A 22,199-nucleotide genomic window follows, 5' to 3' on the forward strand; every position below is an offset into this window, starting at 1 on the left:
ACCAGAACGCCCGCCAACCACCCTCTTGAAACTTTGGTTTTTTTCCAAAGACAACAGCCTCCTATATGACGAAACAGGAAAGACTTCTGAAAAGATCTACCCATGCCTTAAGGCTACAGATCCAGAACTCCATTTTTTCCTATATATTGTGCACAGGGCTAGAATAGTCACTTTGTTCACCAGAGAACGCTGTACATTTCTTTAGTTTTAGTTTTAGAACGACTATCGCGGCATCTGCAACACAATAAGTCATGTAAGTGCTGAAGATAACAAAAGAGGGAGGGAAAATAATGAGGATAGATGTTTGATAGGAAAGGAGCAAACCACACCACAGCACCTTCCAACTGTCCACTCTACACACATACTAAGACTCATTTTAGTAAGAGTTTTACGGCACTTGCAACACAATTATGTCATATAAGTGCCAAAGATTAGAGGTGTTACAAGAAAGTAACAAACACAAAAGAAAGGAAGAGAGCTAAGGACAATAGATATTTGAAAGGAAAGAAGTAGCAAACGAGATCAGAGCACCCATCAATCACCCATAGGAGGAGAGACAATGATGACAGATATTTGATAAGGAAAGAAGGAGCAAACAATCATTTTCAGAGTACCCGCCAATGACCCATATTCTCAGACTGACCATGACTAAGTGCAAAACAAAATTCTGTTTACTCAGTCCCAGTGTCCGTAATCCGAGGCCCTGACACTACTAGATTACAATTTGTCCGCAAGCTATTAAAACGTACTGAGCCCAGAAAATATCATTCTTCCATTTTCAGGAAAGAGAAAAAACAGCTTCAGTCTTTTAACAATTGTACACATGTATTTTTTAATTCTTTTTTGTCAATTTTTACACTTTGAATTACGACCAAATAATTTTTGAACACATGCAATTAATACACCACAGTTTAAGAAACTGCAGTTTAATAAAAGAAAATGTAAAAGAAAAGAAAATGTAAAAAAAAAATTAAAAATTCTGGGCTTCGTACATTTTAACAGCTGGCCAACAAATTGTTTTTTTTAATAAGGAAACACTAACAAAATAAATCACCTCTGTAGTCCACCCTGCTTTTTCCAACACAAATTGGGTAGAGTCCATCTGACAAACCACCATAATTGAGACTAATCGTACACCTACACTAATGATGGAACTAGCAAAAAAATGCATGTACAAATTTGTTACAATCTTTCCAATACAGTATAACACTAACACGGATGGCTCGAATTCGTAGGGACCGACCTCGGTAGTTCGAGGGATCCGTAGTTCGAGGGATATCTTACAAAGATAAAGAAGAAAAAACAACAACCCGGGACCGCAGGCATAGTTCGACGAATGCGTGATCTCGAGTCTTCTGTGTTCGACCTATGTGTGTTATACTGTATATATGGTTCAAAGAACAAGGGACCAAAAGACCGAACAAGTATGTATAAGTAAGTATAAATATGATTTATTGTCATTGAAAAATATGAAATGACCAATGAGAAGCAAAAACAAACACTAAAGAAATTATACATCTACAGAACAGGGTTTGAGGTAACAAGCTGCCCATGTTAAAAGGTGAAAGACACAAAAGTTAAAAAAACATACGAACTGTATCTATTGCATCTTGCTGTAGTTCTATACAGCCTAGTGGTTAGGGAAATTAACCCGCAATCTAGGATTGCGGGCTCCGCAATCTAGGATTGCGGGCTCAGGGGTTCGAGTCTCAGCTTGGTCTGATGTTGTGTCCTGTGGCTCCTAACTGAATTTGTTGTCCACAAAATTTTAAAAATATTCCCAGTAGTTTTAGAGAAATGACGAATTTAAATATGTGATGAGGTATTTTATCTTTTAAGTGTAGGTGTTTTATTGCCCCCTTCAACACAATTTAGATCATCATTTAGGTGGGCATCCGACCCTGCCTGTCAGAGCCAACTCAGGCTGAGAGGGATACAACATCCCAACAGAAATACAGAAATATAGAGGCATTCAATAAACATTCTCCCTATTTGGGAATTGAACTCGGGTCTCCTAAATGAGACCAGACGCTGGTAGACGAGGTATGAAGACACAAACAGACAAATGAAGTCAAAGTGTCACTTTTTCAGATTTCACAGTGTCGCATGCTTGAACTGTAATAACTAAAAACATTAATAAGCCACATAGTGTTTCTGCAAGCCAAAACTGCAGTTTTGGTTCTTGAATGACTACTTCACACATAATGAGGTCTGAAGCAAAATTTACTCTGCCAACACATTGCTTCGTTTTCACAGGCACACACACAAATTAAAGAATTCATTGATAGATCATGTGTTTTTCCTAACAGAAGAAAGCTAAGTCAGACAGTGAAAAATAAGATTGGTCCTATTTATATAAATTAGTAGCATCTCTCAAGACTCATATTGACCCCATTTTCATCTTTTCTCTTCATCCATACACACCATTATTCTTTTACTTAAATTTCATAATTTACTCTCCATCTTCTCATCCTCTTCACATTCACAAGTATATTTTCTCACTAATTCATTTATTCACAGGAGCCTTCCTCAATAACATTCACAGACCTATTTGCCCATAAACAACTCACAGTACATCAGGCATACACATTTTTCATTTCAAAAGAACGACTGTGTACAGAAAAACTTAATATTTTCTTTCTTTTTTTTTAAAATAAAAAAAGGAAGACAGAAAAAGATTTTCCTCTTGACATTTAGCATTGGCGCTTTTTTAGACTCAGTGTCTTGTTCTCAGGTAACTCGATGATCATCGCTATGCAAAATGGATGAGCTTATTTAGTCCACGACAACCCCTCTCTCTTCACCCAAACAGCTCAGAAAAGTCTGTAGCCCAGAGCTCACTCAAACTGGGTTCCTAGGTGGATATTTATTTTTAAACAGATTCTTAGGCATTCAGATAATGAGAAAAATTCCATCACACACATTCTTTGATGGATTATGGACCATGTCCACGGGTGGAAACCAATAAAAAATAGGTGTCTATACGAAATATATGCAATCATTTGTCATCACTTTAATAATTCATAAATCTACTATATTTACAATTGTGTAAACTGTTAAATTAAAAATTCAGTTGTTTTCTGTAAAGGAAACGCTAACAAAATAAAGCCTCTATAGTCTGCCCTGCTTTGCCCAACACAGGTAAAATGCACCAGAGTAGATTCCATTAGACATACCCCATAATCATGACTACATGCAAGCGTGTGTCTCTGTGTGTGTGTGTGTGTGTGTGTGAGAGCATGCGTGTGTGTATGCTTGTGCATGGGTACGTGGTGAAAAACCAAATCAACGACAATAAAGCTGACAATAAAGCTTTATCTTATACTAAATATCATCCCCCCCCCACCTCACACATCAATATCTGCAGGGGCAAAACAGGTTTGCCTCATTGACCCAAGTGAACATCAGTAAGAAGAAGTGCTAATGGACATTATGGCAGTGTGTGTCTAGAAGTTATCTAGGAGGTCATCAGGGTCAAGGTTGTCAGTGGACTTATTGGAGTTATCAGAACCACTTTTGCGTAAACTTGACTTACGACTTGCACTGCCAGGCCTGAAACAAAAAGAAGGAAAAATTGGAATGAAAAAATAAACCCTGAAGAAATTTTAAGCAGAAGTTTTCAAAAAATTAATTTGCGTGAAGTAAAAACCTTGCTTCAAATAGATGAATGGTCTGCAAAATAATTTATATTAATAGTATTAATAATAATAATAATAATAATAATAATAATAATAATTGCATTTATATAGGAATACCTGTACTCTGTAGCAGGCTCTATGTGCTTTACCACTTATCATTATTGTTTTTTTTAGAAATATCACTTCCAACAGGGAATCCTTGAGTACAGGCTGCCGGGGATGAATTGTGAGAATGCGTGTGGTATGAGACGTGTTAACCTATTTGTCTAGCGCATTTCACATTTGTCCTACTCACTTTTTGAAGAGTGAGAAAAATAATTTTATCTTGTCAAATAATTTTATTCGTTCAGCTGTTATTTGGGACTACTAGACTGTTACAACAGTAAACTTCCTCATTATCGTCACAGCTTACTTACATAGATAACTGGAGGAAAAAGAAAGATATTCACCTCAAATCTCTCCTCAAACGAATTGAGCAACCACATGTTGAGTAAGATATTATGACATTAGTAATTTTAGAAATAACACAACGCTTCCTAACAGCGATTGCAAACCTCCCGATCATCTACACTGTTTATTTATTTGAATAAAGAGAAGAACATTGTCACAATGACAGCCATTTCATGAAAGGAAAAATAAAGACACACAGAGAGCAACAACAGAGAGAAAGTAAAGAAAAGAAATAGGACCTATCAGTTGCACCCTCCAACCCCCCCTGTACACCTGTCAGTGTTATATGGATAAAGATTTATAAAACAGACTGTCACATGAAAAAGAACATAAGAGTACAAAAATCAAGGACCCCCCACCCCCCATCTCGTGGGACACATCTTATAAACAATTACATAAAAATGTAATTATTAGACAACTCACTTTTCAAAACAATTCTTGAATAATAATAATATTGAGAACAATAGTGATAAAATAAATGGAAATGGAACAAGTCTTTTGTGACCCTCCCCCCCCCGAGCTCCAGCAAAGAAAAAAAACGTGTTGCTACAGTCCGAGATTACCTTTGGGAGGAGTTTCCAGAAGACACCCGCGGTAACACGGGCTTGGCTGGGGTTTGTTTTTTACTCGGCGCTTGTCTTCTGGGCCTGATGACAGACAAGTGAAGGTGATAGATGAAATATAACAAGATGGTGAGTGGGTTTTTTATTTCGGTAAGTATTTTACGGTGCTTGCAACCGCAGAAGATCTTACGAGTGTGCTGGACACATTAAGCAATTCAGTTTGATAGGAATTAATTTTGAATTTTACCTGGGTGAAGGCCGAAGCCTACTCTCATTGATTTTAGGACCACCAAGGGATCTTCAACATGCACAACTTGCACACGGGACCTCTGGGTTTTTTTCCCTGTCCTTTTCCGAGAAGGCTTGGTGTTAGATCTTACCTAACCTAAGATCAGGGGTATGGCTGAAAGACAGCAGTAAGAAGGAACCAAGGAGTAGGAGTAGACAGGCAGCAGAAAGAGTCAGGAGCCCAGAGGAGGGGGCAGAGAGTTGAGATGAAAGCAGACGACAACATGATTAGAAAGCAAGAGAGAAGGTGAAAGGAGATAATTTCAAAGCAGCAAATTGTCCATCATTGTCAGGTAAGAGCAATGACTGTGAGAGCAGACAAATAATTAGCAAAAAATCAATAGTTTGTGGCCCAGCTGGAAGTAATATTATATCTAATATTTTATATCATGAAATGCCCTTGAGCGGTTTATGTTATAGCGTCAATTTTTAGTTTCGCCTTTGAGAGCTTGGATATGTCAACCGATTTCACCCAATTTAGTCCTGCTTTGGCACACAAGATATTTGGAATCGCTTAATCTGGCCCGCGACTTGAACACGCTTCCCCATACCTGACAAAGACAGTCCCAAGGGAGAATGTGGTTTTTGACTTTATCAAGAAACATTGCTGTTTTCGGACAAAAAGTTGAAAGCATCAAGAGCAGGACTTTCCTAGAAAAGTAACAAACTGACAATAATGTTGACCAGTTTTCAATCCAGTTCTGTCAACAATTTTATCGCAATACTGTAACATCACTTTAGACATTTTGTCACAAAACGTCACAAAAAGAGGAAAACAGAAAATCTGACCTGCGTGCAACAGTGGCCATCTTTTCTTCCTCTTCTTCTATGCCATCTCCGAGATTGAGTGAGGTGTCTGAGACCACAGTTTTTATCTTTGGAGGAACCGGACTTCTCTTCTGTCTTTTAGTCCTGTGGTCCTGAGGAGAGAGATAAGGTGTGGATGATATCTAAAACTTCCAATCTTTTACAGCCTCATTGTGACACCCCCCCATCACAGTTCTTATTTCACTTCTGGAATCAAGGAAGTGATTAAAAAAAAAAAACAAGCCTTGCAAAGAATGCCAAATGTAGAAGATAGAAACCTTTGGGGGTCTCAAAATCTGAGGACATGTGTCAGGTTATTTGCACATCTTGAAGGGTATCCCTATATAGAAACCTTGATTTCATTCGATTTCTGCTCGTTAACTTTTGACACATTATGTTCCCAAAGTGCTATTAATTTCAAATAACCCTTTCTTTTTCAACCTTGATAAAACCTGCTGATTAAGAATACAGCACTTGAGAGTTCAACCTCTATGCCAAAAGTTTAGCCTATGTAATTTCCTAAAGGTAAACTTGGTCATGATGAAGAATAGAACCATTCCAATTTTAGTGACGAAAGTGTGTCAGAGCTGGCATTAAAAGTCAACCTTCACTTTCACTTCTACCAAGCGCAAGAGAATGTGAACATTAGAAGGTTACTAAGTGCACAGTAAGTTGAACAAATGAGTGGACATTGTTAGAAAAGAAGGTAAACAGGAGAGGGATGAATGTGAATTTGACCCCTAATACTCTTCGAAAAAGTAACTGGAAGATACATTATGCCTTGCAAGATAAATTAAAATTCTGAGAATATTCTTCAATTCGATTAATGAAATATTAGTCGTAAAGCTCTCTGTGCTACTTTAAATTTCATAAAGCTACGAAGATGTTTTTAAAAAAACCCAGGGGAAAAAATGTTTTTTCTTTTTTTTTGTACTCTTATTAGATAGGGAATATAAGGAAAATGACATAAAGAATTCTACGCTGAACAACAGGACAGCTCACAAGCAATTGTTCTCACCTCTTCATCTGTGTCTGGGTCCTCAGAGTCACTACAAAGAAAAACAGAATTTTGGTTTGAACAAGATTTACTAATTAAACTGCCCCCGTGGTTTTATGCACCCCGCATAATTTAGCAAAATTTGATCATTTTTTGCATAATTTCTGATTATTTTCCTTTATCATTCTTTGTTCAAATTAACAGAATCCCATAATTTCATATATTTGGGCTCCTGTTTGAATAATTTCAGAATTTTTCTTGCATAGAACAATGGGGACAGATTAAATCTTCATTGGAAAAACAAAAAAGAAAAATTTCACTAATACAACAAAAAAACCCAAACACCTGTGGTTCTTACCACTGGTTACATGATACATTTTTGTGAACTTGTTGTTATTCACACATAACAAATCCATGCCCTATTTTATCAGCGTTCACATAAATTAAAATGATGACCCTACCCTTATCCACACACCGCAATAATAATAAAAAAGTAGCTATATAGACTGCTCAGTGTAAGACTGTCATACGTCACTTTTCAAACTGGCATATGGCAGAGCCTTACACTTAACAATCTGAGACAAAAAATAGTTTTTTCCTGTAACTGGCAATGTTGCTTTGTGGTACTATAGTATTGTCTATTAAGCATGTCATTGTCAAACATACCTCCCTTCAGTAATAAAAAAAAAATTGAATAGTCCTTTTTGGTTCTTCTTAACCTAGATATGGCAACACTGTGGGAGCTGTTCTCAGGCCTAACTGTGCATCCAAAGAACTTTTTGACGGTAACCTTATATTACTACCTAAAAATATGAAATTACAAAGGAGCAAGTATTTCAACCACACCTGCTGCGTTTTTGTTTCGACTGGCTTCCATTTTTAACAGCTGGAACAGTCTCAGGTTTAGAGGATGGAATTTCTTCCCTGGACGTGCTTGCAACAGGAGAATCTGGCTGACCTAAAGGACAGTCAATGAAAATTGTCAAAAAAAGAATAGGCGTTCAGAAACCTTGAGTCACAATTGCAGGATAGAGCTTGTGAAATGAAAGAATTATGTCTGTTTACACCGAGCATCAATGTCTGTGTCGAACTGACTCTTCAAATTACACAGATTTTTGTGAGTGGATTCATCAAAGAAGGAGCTTCACTCTCAGGGGTTAAACAGTCATCTCTCTATAGAGTGGTGAAAAAAGAGAAAATGTAGTCACCAAATCATCGTGTTATAGGCTTGCACTACCCATTCATGCAGCATACCAATTTAAAGCTGAATAAATTCTGCATCATCTGACACATTAATATATCATCTATGTTAAGAGACACCCAAGATATGGTCACTCAAAATTGACCTAAAAAAATCAGGCTTGGCAAAATTGTGCTAAACCAGAGAAATGCAAAAGTGTGTTCGTGCATATATTGAAGTGCATTAACACTGGTGAAATGGACATGTGTTGAATATCATATATGAAAAGAGAATATTACTGTTTCTGCAATGAACAGCATCTTCTAGTGATATTTTCAAACAGATTGGAAAACATAGCTGTAACTAAAGCCACACAAAACCTGGACTTAACATAACAAGTGCTCATTAGTATTAATTTAGTTTTTGTTTAATGGTTACGTGTCGATCAAGAAACCATTTTTGCACATGGACTCTCGTAGTTAGATTTTGGACATAATCATCTGTCATTGAGGAACAGAGGCCATGAAACTGTCAGTTTTGGGTGGTCTGGGGTGGAATGAACAAAACCACCCTCATGAGAAATTTCCGTCACGGTGTCATTCAAGTAGACATCTCTGTGCATAACAAAGAACTTGCTCAAGGGGCCAACAATGCCACTAGATAATTCTTGGAAAACAAAAGCAAATCACTGTTGGAGTGGTCACCAATAAATAGCCCCGATATGAATCCTACAGATGCGTGAAGAGTGAAGTTGAAGTACCATAAAACAGCAGCTGAAGAGAAGCAACTTTGCTCCCCATTCAGTCCCTTTGTTTGCAACTTTCTGTGACATTTGGGATGAAATGACGGATAATTATGTCCAAAATTGAATCAAGTCGATGCCCAAAGGGTTCGTGCACTACACAAAACCAATAGCTCCAAGGCAAAATAACAATGATCCCATTTAATGTTAAGTCCAGGTTTTGTGTGGCATTTGTGATAGCTCTGTTTTCGTTTTGTTTGAAACTATCGAGACAAAATATCAAAATAAAACATTGTTCATTGCAATAAAAAAAAATTCTCCATTCATTGGGTATCTAACGTATGTCCATTTTATCAATATTGATGCTCCTCAATACATGGGCGAAGACAAATTTACTTTTCTTTGATTTTGCACAATTTGCCAAGCCTGATTTTAAAGGTATTTAAAGGTCAATTTTGAGTGACCATATCTCGGGCGTCTCTTAACATAGATGAAATAATTTTTTAGATGATGCAGAATTTACTTAGCTATAAATTGGTATGCTGATGAGTACGTAGAGCAATGCTTTAACGTGTTGATTAGGTGATTACATTTTCCAGTTTCTTTTGGACACCACACCACTGTATAGCAGAACCCTTTGTGAAATATTGACATTTAAACAGAAATTTTTAAAAACTAAACGGAAGCAGCACAAACCTCGACAATCATTATGCATTGTACCTATGGTGTCATCATCAATTAGAGAACAACAGTAAGAGAAGTTTAACATTCCAGCAAAGAGCAAGTCTTATCTGATACCCCCCCCAACAACACACACACACATACATATACCAAATAAAAAGTCTATGTGTAAAGAAAATCAGAGCAAAAAAAAAAAAAAAACAACCAAAAAAACCCCCCCCAACCATTAAACAGGTGACAAAAATGTTTCAATTACCATCCAGTGACTCAGCATCACCATTTTCCACCAGTTGCTGGATTCTTTGCTTTTTGCTGTTTAAAACAGCAACAAACTGTAGACATACAAAAGGGAGGTCAAGATGGTAGTAGAAAAATTATAACGTGATTTATATGAGATGGCTTTGGGACAACACAGTCCTACACCGCATAGTGTAAGGATAGAGAAGAAGTCAGAAAGAGGAAATTTTAGTTGAGTATTAGTTATATTTTACAGCACTTCCAACACAAATAGGTTATATTAGAGCCAAAAATTAGAGGTATTATTAGAGAAAACATACAAAGAAAAGAATAGAAGAAAATTGGACGACGATAAAAGTTTGATAGGAAAGTAGGCTCAAACCGCACCAGAGCACCTGCCAACCACCCACGGCAGAGTAAGAGTCCAGGGTGGACAGGCCAGGGCCTGAGCAATGTACACAAAACAGGAAAGTATGGACCAAGGGAGCTGACTGCCAGGTCTTCTTCAGTGTCTGAATGATCTATCTTATACTTATCCCTTAGTCTTAGATGACCGTTGGTGAGCCAAGATGATTGGGCAACCACTTTTCTCCATCCTTCTCTATTTTTAGCCTTTCAAAGGACTTCACCCAACTATAAACCTGTCCATTCCGTCATAGTGTCTTCCCATCTCTTTTTCTGTCTGCCGTTCCTTCTCCCTCCTTGTACAGTGCCCTGGCCTATGCTCTATCAATATGGGACAAACCGCTACGTTAGAATTACAAATTTTCATCTGCCCACTACTTAGTTTAGAGAAATTTGATGTAAAAATGTTGAGTTTTTCACAACATGTCAAGCTTTTTCTAAACATGTCAAGCTTTTTCTAAGGCAGTTCTTTGAATATCTTGATAAGGACTCCGAATAATCTTACGATTTGGATAGAGCAGACAGAACGTAAATTGGTCTCTGACCTCGTGGTCTTAAAAACTCAAAAACGGCCAAAAACGTCAGATAGAACTTTATAATTCTAAGGTAGCGAAATCTGAAGTATGAATTTGTAGCTTATTCCAGATCAAAGGAAAGATGAAAGAGGAAAACTTTCGGAGCAACAGTTTCAACACGCAAAAGATATAAACAATTTAGGTGACAATATGAATGCAACTGAAACTGAGTAATTCAAACTTCAAATCTTTAAAATATTTTGTCTTACAAGTAAAAATCTTTGAAATTTCTGTTATATTTCCAGTACTAAACGTGAGTTCTTCTACCAACAAACAAGCAGTAGTTTATACAGTTTGGATAATTGTTGTGTGCCTGGCATAAAAAAAATAAAAAAATATATATGTATAGTTAAAGCAAAGTTACAAGAGAGCCTAAAAGGATTAAGTTTTATCAATAAAAAACCTAATTTTCAAACGAAAAATCTAAAAGCACTAATCATTTAAACATTATGGAATGCCATTTTTTAAAAAGTTTCTGTTCAACATCGCTTGTTTCGTTTTATTTTTCTTTAGTAAGAGTTTAACAGCACTTGCAACAAATTTAGGTCAAATAAGTGCCGAAGATTAGAGGTGTTACAAGAGAGTAACCAATGCAAAAAAAAAAAAGAGGAGAGATACAAGAACAACAGATGTTTGATGAGACAGGAAGAGCAAACCACACCAGAGCACCCACCAACCACCCACTTTCACATCCCATAAATCTCTCAAACAAGACACGCATTGTACATCATCAAATGAATGACTTTGCAGTGCACATATTCACTAGCACAAAGTTGGATTTCAGTTAACTCTCAAGAACACTGCAGCTTAAGCTGACATTTTTGCTTCCTTTCAAAGAAACAGTGGAAACAAGCAACAATTTGAACCCTATAATCCCAACAGAAACACCAACGATAACTGTGAAATCTACCTCATACCCACAATACGTAGGCAATAAGCTCAACATTTTTTAGTACAGATTTAAGGAACAATTAAAGCAAACTTTACCTTAGAATACAAGTCAAGTTCTAATTCTTCTTTGGCTGTCACACATTTTTCCAACCTCTGTAGAAAATGAAAGGAAGATAAAAGAAATAATACTGTAGTTATGGAAACTGCGATAAAAAATTCAGCTCAAATAAAAAAATTCAGTTCCTCTGGCCATTAAAAAGCACTGATCACATTATCAGCAAGCTTTTCACCTGATGTCAGTCCATAAAGCTACATTTACCAGGAGAGAGAAATACTGTTTCATTCTTGCAATTCAGAATTCGAATTTCGACAAAATATATCTTGAGTACATGCAACCTGTATAACAAATTAAAACACTGCATTTTGGGCAGAGTACAATGAAACAGCTTGCCAGTGATATACCCAAAACACAAGTTGTAAGAAAAGGCATAAACTTTACAAAGATTTAACAAAATATCTGAAATGGCACTTTTTTCCAATTAAAAAAAAATTTTGCCATGACAAAAATGAGACATTTCACAAAATTCTTATATTGCACAACCCAGAAGAGGTCGGCAGACATAAACAGTCCGCACACTCTCCAAGATGGAAGGTAAGTGGCAATCTGCATGCTACAACCCATTGGGTACAAACATCAGAAAGAAGAAGTATGACCACCTTATCTACTTGGAGGAAGAGTATCCACATAAAGCTGACCTCGGTAAAAACAGATTCTTCACGTTAATGGCACAGAGCTCTGATTTTAGAACTATTATGTAAAAACACTGCATTTCAATACTTGTACTCTAAATCAATTTGGCACATTTTTACCCTCCCCAAATGAACACATTTCCATAATTAAACAAGTTTAAAAAGGTCAAAAAGAATGAAACCCACAAACTGATAAATTACACACTAGAAATCATGAGATGGTACTCTGTAAGTTATGATAATTCCTCAGGAAACACCCCCTGTTCCCTGCCCCCCCCCGAAAAAAATAGGAAATTTATTTGTTTGTTAAGGCTATGAAATAAATGCAAACCAGAAAACACGGCACCCCTTGAGAACTGCCACAGTTGTTTCTGGGACTTCCCCTTGTACCTTGAGTGCGTTCTGGCGTTCTGCAGACAGCCTCTCATTGGTCGTCTCCAGGGCCTTGATATCTGCTTGGAGAGATCTGTTGTTGGAGATGCACTGGCTCATCATGCTGCAAATCTTTTTCACGGGTTCTGTGCACTTATGGAGCTTCACGTTGCCAAGTTGAAACTGGGAAGATTGAAGAAAACAACAGACGCTAGTAAGTGAAATAATTTCAGGACAGATTGACGATTTTACAAAACAAGTTATCACTCTTAGAAGTACAAGATAAACAAAGAAAGGGATTTATAGAGAAAGTGAATAGAAAACTGTTCCTTGTGTTGATTTTGTTTTTGTTTGAGTAGGTGTTTTACGCCGCTATCAGATTTGGTCACTTCATTCGAAAAGAGCAACAATCCTAGTAGAAATGAATAAAAATAGATACAGAAGAGTCTGCTTAAATCAGACAGGTTAATCCTAAAACAGAGGGGAACCCCCCAAAAAACCTCTCTAAATCAAAAACACTGCTAAACCAAAGAAAATCTGGCTTACCCGCAGATTTCGGCTGTATACAGAAATCACGCGAATGCACCGTGATTATGAAAAGCAGCATTGGCGAGAGTCATCCAAACTTCAAAGCTTAGAAAAAACAACAATTTACAATAACATAACCATCACCTCATGGCAATAACACAAGGTTTTCACTATCCATTTATGTGTATAGGGATTGGTGCAAGCTTTGTCAATATATGATCAAATCCACAGTACGAGTCCAAAGCCAACCTTGATATATTCCTTTTCCTTGAGTGAAAGTATTCAATCGACGACAAGCAACTCAATTGGCTTTTGTCTGAAAGCTATGTCATCTCCCCTCGAAATGATATGGCATCACATAAAAACTGGATACACAAATACCAGAGATTGAAACACAATGCTAAAATTTTTATTTTCTTCATAATAATATAGAAATCACAATGACCTACTTTGATTTAAATTCAATGAATATTCTCTTCACATCTGCTGAGTTGAAAGCTAAACATTACACAACACACGACAAGACAATTCCTGACTTAGTCTATATCATAAATCATAGTAACACCTTTCAAGGATGACTACTTTTCTCCTCGACTATGGGTGGTCGTTTTGGACAAGTTCAACAATAATTATATTATTTGCGTGGGCACCTTTATGTCATCAGCAACAAGATGTTTTTTCCATGCCAGTTGAGCCGTCTCTGGGGTTTGAGTTGATAAGTGATACTCGAAGCAAAGATCACCCATTTCCTGTCTCGTAAAAGCCGCTCTCGTCTGATCAACATATGTGTTAAAATCCATCTTTCTCTTCTTGCAGAGTTGGTCTAACATGTCCTCAGAGACTGGGGAGGAAAACATGACAAAAAAAACTAGAAAGAGCTTTGACAAGACACGCAATGCTCAGTTCTTGTTGAGCAGCTATATCTCACTTATAACAAGCACATCACCGAAGAACAGCAACTTTATTCTATATTTAAATTGAACATAAAAATAGAATTAGAAAGGATTTTCAGCACCATTCGATCAAATGGTCAAAAATCAAACATGCTTGTTTTTTTTTAGGTCATACATCTGATTCGTCTGATACATTTGATGAACACAGCTAATGAGAAGGTTATTGCACATTGAGTAGTCAGATCTTTTGTTTGCACAATAAATGTAATAGGCTCTGTTCGACTTCTGGGTTGAATTTGATGAAGCAAAGAATAAGTCACTTTGATATTTGGTGAATGGGAACTGTCATTAACCGACTCGCCTTTTTATTAAATGGGCAATGTGTGCTGGGTATAAAAATAAAAGTATCATAAGTCTGAGCACCAACATAGAGACAAGAACCACTTACTTGTCCCATCCCAAACACTGGCTCCATCTGTTAAAGTCAAGGTGAAACCTTCTCTACCACCATCTTTTAGCCTTGTTTGCAGATAGAAATGCCCATCTCCTTGCGGTTGTACATCAATTTCGGCAAGCACCGTCTCTTGTGAACTCATTTTACTGCTGCCACTGAGGAAATATATATGAAATTTTGATGCATAACTGGCAACAGCCTAAAAACATGTGCCCTCATTTTTTTCCTCTCTTTCTAACTTTTAAGTAGTAATTTTTTTCAAGAAAAATGTCAACAAATACTACAATAGCAGTAAAATTTCAGAACAGCTGGAGCAGACCTCTCAGGTCTGGACTAGCCAACAATGATTTTTATTTGTATAATTTACATAAAAAATGACCCCATGGCCTGAAAACTGTCACAGACCACATGAAAACACATGAATATTGTGAAAATAAACAAGACACACAGCAATAGACCATTTTCATACATAATTTTATTAAAATAAACAACAGTTAAAAAAAAAAAAAGGTGGCATAGAAGCAAGCAAACTTTCTCCTGTGCAGCACAAACTCCTTCAGGGCCTGGAACTGATGGTACTTTTGTGTCTGGACGCCCGGAATCAGCTCCACTGTGTCAATTTCTGGCACCAGAATGTATTGCCTGGATATCAAGAAACAAAAAAGTACAAAAAGACTCAGCCTACAAATTGTCCACATATACAAATCATTCAATTCTCTTTCTAAATCTCAATATTAACACACCTTCTGTCTGTGCCATATTTCTTTGAATATCAGTCCACCATGTCTTTGATGCAGGAGAAGTTTCTTCCTTCATAGACTGCCCACTTCAAGGCCTGGCTCAGGATGCCAGTCTCTACAACCGACTTCCCCTTTCCGTGCTCGGAGTCATAGTAGCACCTTAGGGGCTGACGGGGCAGGAGCTGTTAGATCATGGAAGCTGCCTCTTCCTTGTGAAATAAATCAAAATTGTTTTTTTAATTCACCAGCAATGTCTTTTGGTAAGGAAAATCAATACTAAAAGGAGGGTTAGATGACGGAAGCTACTTCTTTCCTGTGAAATATATCAAACAACGAAATGGTCTTTTTATTTACCAGCAATGTCTTTTGGTACTGAAAATCAATATTAAAAGGACAATATGACAATGACTACCTTGTGCTGACTGATGGTGAGCTTGGTCAGCTTCTGTCTCAACAGCCCCAGCTATCGTCTGGTGAACTCCTGGACAGCTTGATCATCATGGGTGATGCCATTGCTGAGGAAAATCAAGCTGTCCCAGACGATTGTGTTGCTAGCCCTGTAGAAGGCCACAGCTAGGTGAAAAGTTACTTGCTGTTCTCTCGCTTTTTGATTGTACTGAAAAATAAAATGTTACCATTAGTACAGTAGAGAACAACTATTACAGTAAGTATTCATAAGTATGCACAACATGAGCTGATGAGGAAAAATTGACTTATTTACCCTATCCTCAGCTTGTCTAGATTAAAATCTTATCTAGTACTATATAATGTAGCTAGATCGTGTAAACAAAGCAACTCCAGATAATCTAAGATCTGGGTCCAAGAACTAGATCAATCAACTATTATCCCAGTAAGTATTCATTTAAATTAAATGGAAAAGAACCCCCCAAAATTGATACCAGTTGGAGGATATCTGTACATACCTCATAGTTGAACTGATAATGGGACTGGTTGAGGGGGGTTTCAGAACTTGCTGCCCAAGTTTGATGTCCTCTACTTTTTTCTGGACATAGCTGTTTCATGAACAAAATAGGCTTTTTAGTAAGTGTTTGAGCTTTGCTGGCTAACAGGCTAACATAGATTACAGAAGCATATATGAGCCTCTCCTAAAACGTCAGCACAGAAAGGGGGGGGGGAAATAGTGAAATGGTATGGTTTTAACACGTCTATCAAAACTATAAGGTTATTTAAGAGGTGGGACCTCCGAGTTTAACGTCTGTCTCTGAAAGGAAAGAGCCAAGTGGGAAATTCATGTAAAGTGCTTTTCCCAAGGACACAACATTGGACCGACCTAAGGCTTGAACCCCTGAACCAGAAAGGGAGAAACGAGGAATACAAATTCAAAATGAGACAGTAGCCCTAAAAGAATGGAGTTTCACAAGCTTTGACTATATCATGTTTTTTCACATCCATTATCAAAATTTCAAACACATTTCATTAATGTTTGTCAATCTTATGAACATAACTTTCACAACATTAATGTCTTATTTCACTTTGAAATAAAGGAAATTTCTTGTAATTTCAGTCAAATTCATTGTGTCTTTTTTTGTGGTATTTAAACACACAGTTCACTTTTCAAGATTACAACATTCACTAAGTAGACTTTTATGTTGTAAGATTTATACCAACAAGACAGAATAATATTTTGACATTTTTACAGCACTCAATTTTTGTGAGCTCAACTTCTAACACCAATTTGAAAGAAAACACTACTCAAACAGGGAATATGGCTGGAAATTTTTTTTGTCTATTTCTGAAAAAAAAACGCCCAACAAAAATGACCCTGAAAGAGAAGTCTTAAATATGATCTTATGGACATAACTCTCACGCAAAAAAAAATAAATTACAAACCATATAATCAACACAAAACTAAACTGTATGCCCTTAAAAATATCCATGGGAAAAGTCACATCTCTCTCCCTGAATTGATTATCGGCACTTTCTTTCCCTGCAGTAAGTCTGGTACTTTTGTTTCTTCCGCTTACACTAGTACATGACTTCTTCATAACAACAGAAAGATCTGCATGACCAAAGAAGGCAAAAATAAATCAAACTAAACCCAAATTTGATCTTAAAAGAGCATGAAATCCACAATTCCTAAATGTTGATCTACGTCTACAATAATTAACATCAAAATTATTCTGAAGGACTATTTCTCAATCTAAGTATCTAACACCTAGATTCTAAAAACAAATGGAGAAGAAATGTAAATTTTCTATAAATCTGGACCTTGCGATAAACACAGCAATGCATCTCTCACGACTATAACAAGAATAGGAAATATAGATAACATACCAAACAAGAACATTATTGGAGAAGGCATAAATTTCAAGACAAAAGCACTGAGATGGATACAACATTCACAACTTAAAGACCATGTCTTGAAAAACCACTATGTTCTCTCACAATTTAAAGTCACTAGGTCAGTAAGTCACATTTATGGCAAAAAAACAAAGTGCATGACTATCTTTCTCTCATCAAACAAACACAAAAGCTAAGTAGATGATAATTCAAGCACATAAATTATACAAATGTGGTGTCTTTGTGTGGGTTCATAAGGGTATGCTTATTAAATTGAAACAAACACAAGAGTTCAAGAACTGTAGTTTTATTCACTGAGAAGGCACACACAAAAGTTTCTGCTTCCAACCTACCCCACGTCTATGCTACGACTAACCCACAACTAAAGCCCTGGCTTCTACGCCATGAACTTTCCTAACTTAGTTTATTACTTTCAAGTAGGGGTCATAAAGTTTCATGTACCTGAGGGTATGGTTACCAGAGACGCAATGAACGGACAAACAATCAACAACAGATAGCTGACACAACAATAAAATATAGGCCAGATATAACTTCACTACACAAAATCTTACGGAAGTAACTTTGTAAATCATTCATGACAAAGAAATACTTACGTCTTGAGGGACAAAAGAGGGAGTAGCATCTTCATGAGACTGCGTCACTCCACAGGGTGAAATATGAAATTCCAGTGCAACACAAATGTTACCATAAATTGGCATTGTGCTTCCAAAAATCGGCGCATCTAACGGTAATAGCACAGCTTTCTCATGACAAACAATGCCGGCCACCGTAAAGCATCATTTCCCATGCTTTTTTAAGACAGATTATAGCTTTTACCTGCTGAAATAATGCCATCGGCAATACTAGAACAATGCTAAAGTAATGCAAATTTTTATTCCTGTCCCTTCAGGCATGAAAAGGACGGATGAACATCATGTTAGTAGTTTCATAAAGGGCGTTAGGTCAGGAGAGTCAAATTTCAAACGCATTGTACTCAGCTTAGAGTTTGTATAAATTGGACAGGATCAGTCTTAAAATAATCTTTAACTTTCTATTTTCCCTCACAGATCAACAATTTTTTATCTTCTCATTCTTCATTTTTCTTACAATCAGAGAGAAAAGACTATAAAATGTGCCCCCCTTTAGATTAATAAAATACAGCCAAAAATAAGTATTTTCTTTATTACATAAATTGACTTTCTCTGTCTATCTAACTTTTCTACCAATCTATCTGAGGCATTCGCTAGATCTATTGACACCAAATACATGACTATTTCCATTCTCTTTCTCCCTGAATACATCTGCAAAGAGTACAGTAATGAGTAACTCAGAAAGATGAACTTTTAGGAAAAGCTCATAAAAACCTACTTCAGTACAGTTTTTTTCTGGGCGTTCTGTGAATCATAACTGGCCTTTCTTTGAGCTGCCTGAGAGCGCCAATATTTTTCAAGTGACATGTCCTTTGGACGTTTCAAAATTGTGGGAGTCACTGCCTGACCACTAGCTCTTTTGAGGCGTTTTCCTGTGGATGCTGCTTTTGCTACTGCCTTCTTCATGTGGTATTCCCTTCTTCGTTTAGCACTGAAAAAATAAAATAGTTCACAAATCCCAATGGTAAAATTACTACAAGAGAAAAGAATTGTGATAGTAACTGAAACAGAATCTCGATATGAGACTGCATCACTCCGTAGCTTGATATATGAACTTCTGGTGCCACAAATATGACTGTAAATTGGCACTGTGCTTCCAGAAATCAGGAAATCAGCGCATCTTATAGTTATAATAGCTTTCTATCTACAAACAATGCCGGCCATTGTAAGGCATCACTTCCCATGCTTTTTTAAATGGATTTTACCTGCTGTAATGCCATCAGCGATACCAGAACTTCGGAAAAGTAATGCAAATTATTATTCCAAGCTCTTCGAGCATGAATAGGATGGATGAACGTGTAAGAGTCTAGCTTCATGACAGGCGCATGGCCGGGGAGTCAAATTTCAAATACATCGTACTCAGCCTAGAGTTCATATAAATAGGAAGGGACCAGTCTTAAACTAACCCTTAACTTTCCCTTTTCCATCACAAATTAACCCTTTTTTTAATCAACTTGTTCTTCATTTTTCATACAATCAGAGACAAAACCCTCTATAAAAAGGGGCCCCCTTGAGTTGCATAAAATACTGTTAAAAATAAGCATAATTCTTTATTCCAAAAAAACCCAACCCACTTTTCCTATTCTATCTAACTTGTCTCCCTGTTTATCAGTGGAATTCGCAGGATCCACTGACACCAAACATAACTGAATTTCCATTCTTTTTCTCTCTGAATACATCTACAAAGAGTAAGTAGGAACTCAGAAAGACAAACTTTTAGGAGAGGCTCATGTATAAAAACCTACTTCAGTGCCTTTTTTTTCTGGGTGCTTTGTGAATCGCGACTGGCCTTCCTTTGAGCTGCCCGATAGCGCTGATATTCTTCAGGTGACATGTCCTTTGGACGTTTCCCAGGGGCGGGAGTCACTGGCTGGCCCCTAGTTCTATTGAGGCGCTTTCCCGCGGCTGCTGCTTCGGCTTTTGCCTTTTTCCTGTGATATTTTTCTTTTTGTATAGCGCTGAAAAAATAAAAAAAAGGATGTCAATGGTAAAGTTACTAAAAGAGAAAAAAACAACCTGTTTCTGAAAATAAAAGTTACTAAACGAGAAGTAGACTCGAGTGTCAGCTCAAAGGTGTTACTTACTTTCTCTCAGCTCTTTTCAGCTCTAGTTTTTCTTTTTCAGCATGTGTCAGTTCTCCTGCCTCCTCCTTCCTTTTTTCCTCGTCGCGCTTGGCCTTTTCCGCCTTCCTTCTCTTCTCCAGAAAAGCTTTGTACTCGTCAGGGTCCTCTTCCTTCAATTTCCGTCTAAACAGGGTGGTACGGTGGGCCATACTGATGAAACTGAAGGAAGTTTTAATCATGAGAAGTTTTTGCTAATGAAATGCTTTCGCCATTATGAACATACAAAGAAGTCAAGACACCCTAAAAAGTTATTGACTATTGATTGTAATAATTCAAGCTCACATTGGCCACATATAAGACTAAGTCAGAGAGAAAAACAAAAGTTACTCATGGTATGCTCTCAAAGTTGGCCACTTTTTAAAAAGTAAAAGAACATATATATATATATATATATATATATATATATATAATTCCAACCCCTTCAACCTGACAGTGACTTAATTATCAAACACAATATGGGCTGACATTTAAAAAAATTGAATTACCTACTCAATCCTAACTCTAACCTAATCTTTGAATGCAATCCTAACTCTAACCTAGATCTAGTCTTTGTAATTTTGTGTGTGTGTAAATAAAGTCAGAAATCTAGATCTAGACCTTCACTTAGAACTACATCTCTATCAACTATTATCAATCAAAATAAAACATTAAGTACAAGTTGAGATTAGGAAGAAGTAGATCTAGGTCTATTGCAAAATATATCCATCATAGTTTAAAAGACCGTATTTTACTCGAAAAATTTAAAAAATGTAGATCTAGATTCTAGATCTATGTTTACGCCAAGGAGAAATAATGGTGCTCTAAGTTTCTGTCCGGTCACAGCCCACGCTTAGTCTCGCGTCTCGATTTCAGCACGGACAACACTTCCGGCGGTCTAATTTATACCTTTTTTATGCAAACGCAGAATGTGTCCGGCTTGGAGACACCAAGCCGATCTCCCGCCAGGCGTGTTCCAAACCGAAAGTACAATTTGACTCAATGACGTCACGAATTTACGATCTCCAGATAAGCAAGGCCTAGGCCCTGCAAATTTACCAGAAATGAGTAGCAAGCAGCAAATCCCCGGACCAAATCCAGTAGACACATGTATTCCCAAAATCCACGTACCAAACCCAAATCCTGGGACTCGTACTCATGCATAGAGGCCTAACTAGAGAGAGTAATCTCCTACTTGAGTCTGCAGTAGGCCTACAACAGTGTTGATTTGCAGGGCAAATCCAAGTCCAGTCCCCAGGACCAGTAACTGTAGTCCCACCATTTACTACCAGTTCCAGTACTAGAAAAAGATCGTGTATAGGCTACCGTACCAGATCTAGATCTAGATCTAGAGTCTAGTAGTAGGCTACCAGCATCAGTTGCAGACGAAATCCTGTTGCGCGCGACTGTGCACTGGGCGGCATTACCACCAGAGTATTTAGGCTACTCTGCGGTGTTACAAATCTAGGCTATCATAACTTAGATTAGGACTGTTTTATGGGGGGTGGTGGGGTGTCAAGGCTACTTTGTAGAGATCGAATCTGGTTTTGACCTTCAATATTAATATTATTGAAATTAAAGCTGTCGTGTGGAGCCGTAGAGAGGTTTGGGCGGGTGCTTTCTCAAAGAGAACAGAATAGCAAGGATTATATTGACTTTTAAATCATAAAAGTTTATCAAATTTTTCTTTGTAGGAAGTAGGCCTACATATTGAGCCTATATAATGGTGGGTTTTTTGTTCAAAGTAGGGAACTTTTTTTTTCCATTTGAGTTGAGGATTTTTGTCGTCTTTCTTATCCTTTTTATGAGAGTTTTTTCAAGGCAACAAAAGTATCCATAGAAAGGAAATATAAGGCAAAAGCATAACAACAAGGAAATTAAATGTAGGCTTTATAACTTGTTTTCAAAACTTTCCTCTTTTCGGCTGAAAGAAGTGCGAGTTCGTTCTCTGAGGGGGG

At 37.1% G+C, this 22,199-nt stretch overlaps 1 protein-coding gene and 1 long non-coding RNA gene across 2 annotated transcripts; both read right to left on the reverse strand.

The window, feature by feature from the left end:
• Window positions 1–1,832: 1,832 nt before the first annotated feature.
• On the reverse strand, window positions 1,833–20,414 carry LOC101854651 (DNA repair protein XRCC4). Its single transcript, XM_013085115.2, has 13 exons — window positions 20,227–20,414; window positions 19,888–20,100; window positions 18,861–19,073; window positions 14,446–14,606; window positions 13,755–13,945; window positions 12,595–12,759; window positions 11,551–11,607; window positions 9,603–9,678; window positions 7,590–7,701; window positions 6,765–6,795; window positions 5,729–5,859; window positions 4,652–4,735; window positions 1,833–3,552 (listed from the first exon to the last, which is right to left on the reverse strand). The coding sequence occupies exons 1-13, from the start codon at window positions 20,412–20,414 to the stop codon at window positions 3,447–3,449; spliced, it is 1,728 nt and encodes a 575-aa protein (XP_012940569.1). The 3' UTR covers window positions 1,833–3,446.
• Window positions 14,613–16,905, reverse strand: LOC118478048. The gene is made up of 3 exons (XR_004858767.1): window positions 16,115–16,905; window positions 15,604–15,807; window positions 14,613–15,400 (listed from the first exon to the last, which is right to left on the reverse strand). It is a non-coding gene; the product is annotated as an uncharacterized LOC118478048 (long non-coding RNA).
• Window positions 20,415–22,199: the final 1,785 nt, after the last annotated feature.

The sequence above is a fragment of the Aplysia californica genome, unplaced genomic scaffold (assembly GCF_000002075.1).
Source record: "Aplysia californica isolate F4 #8 unplaced genomic scaffold, AplCal3.0 scaffold00345, whole genome shotgun sequence".
Lineage (NCBI taxonomy): Eukaryota > Metazoa > Mollusca > Gastropoda > Aplysiida > Aplysiidae > Aplysia > Aplysia californica.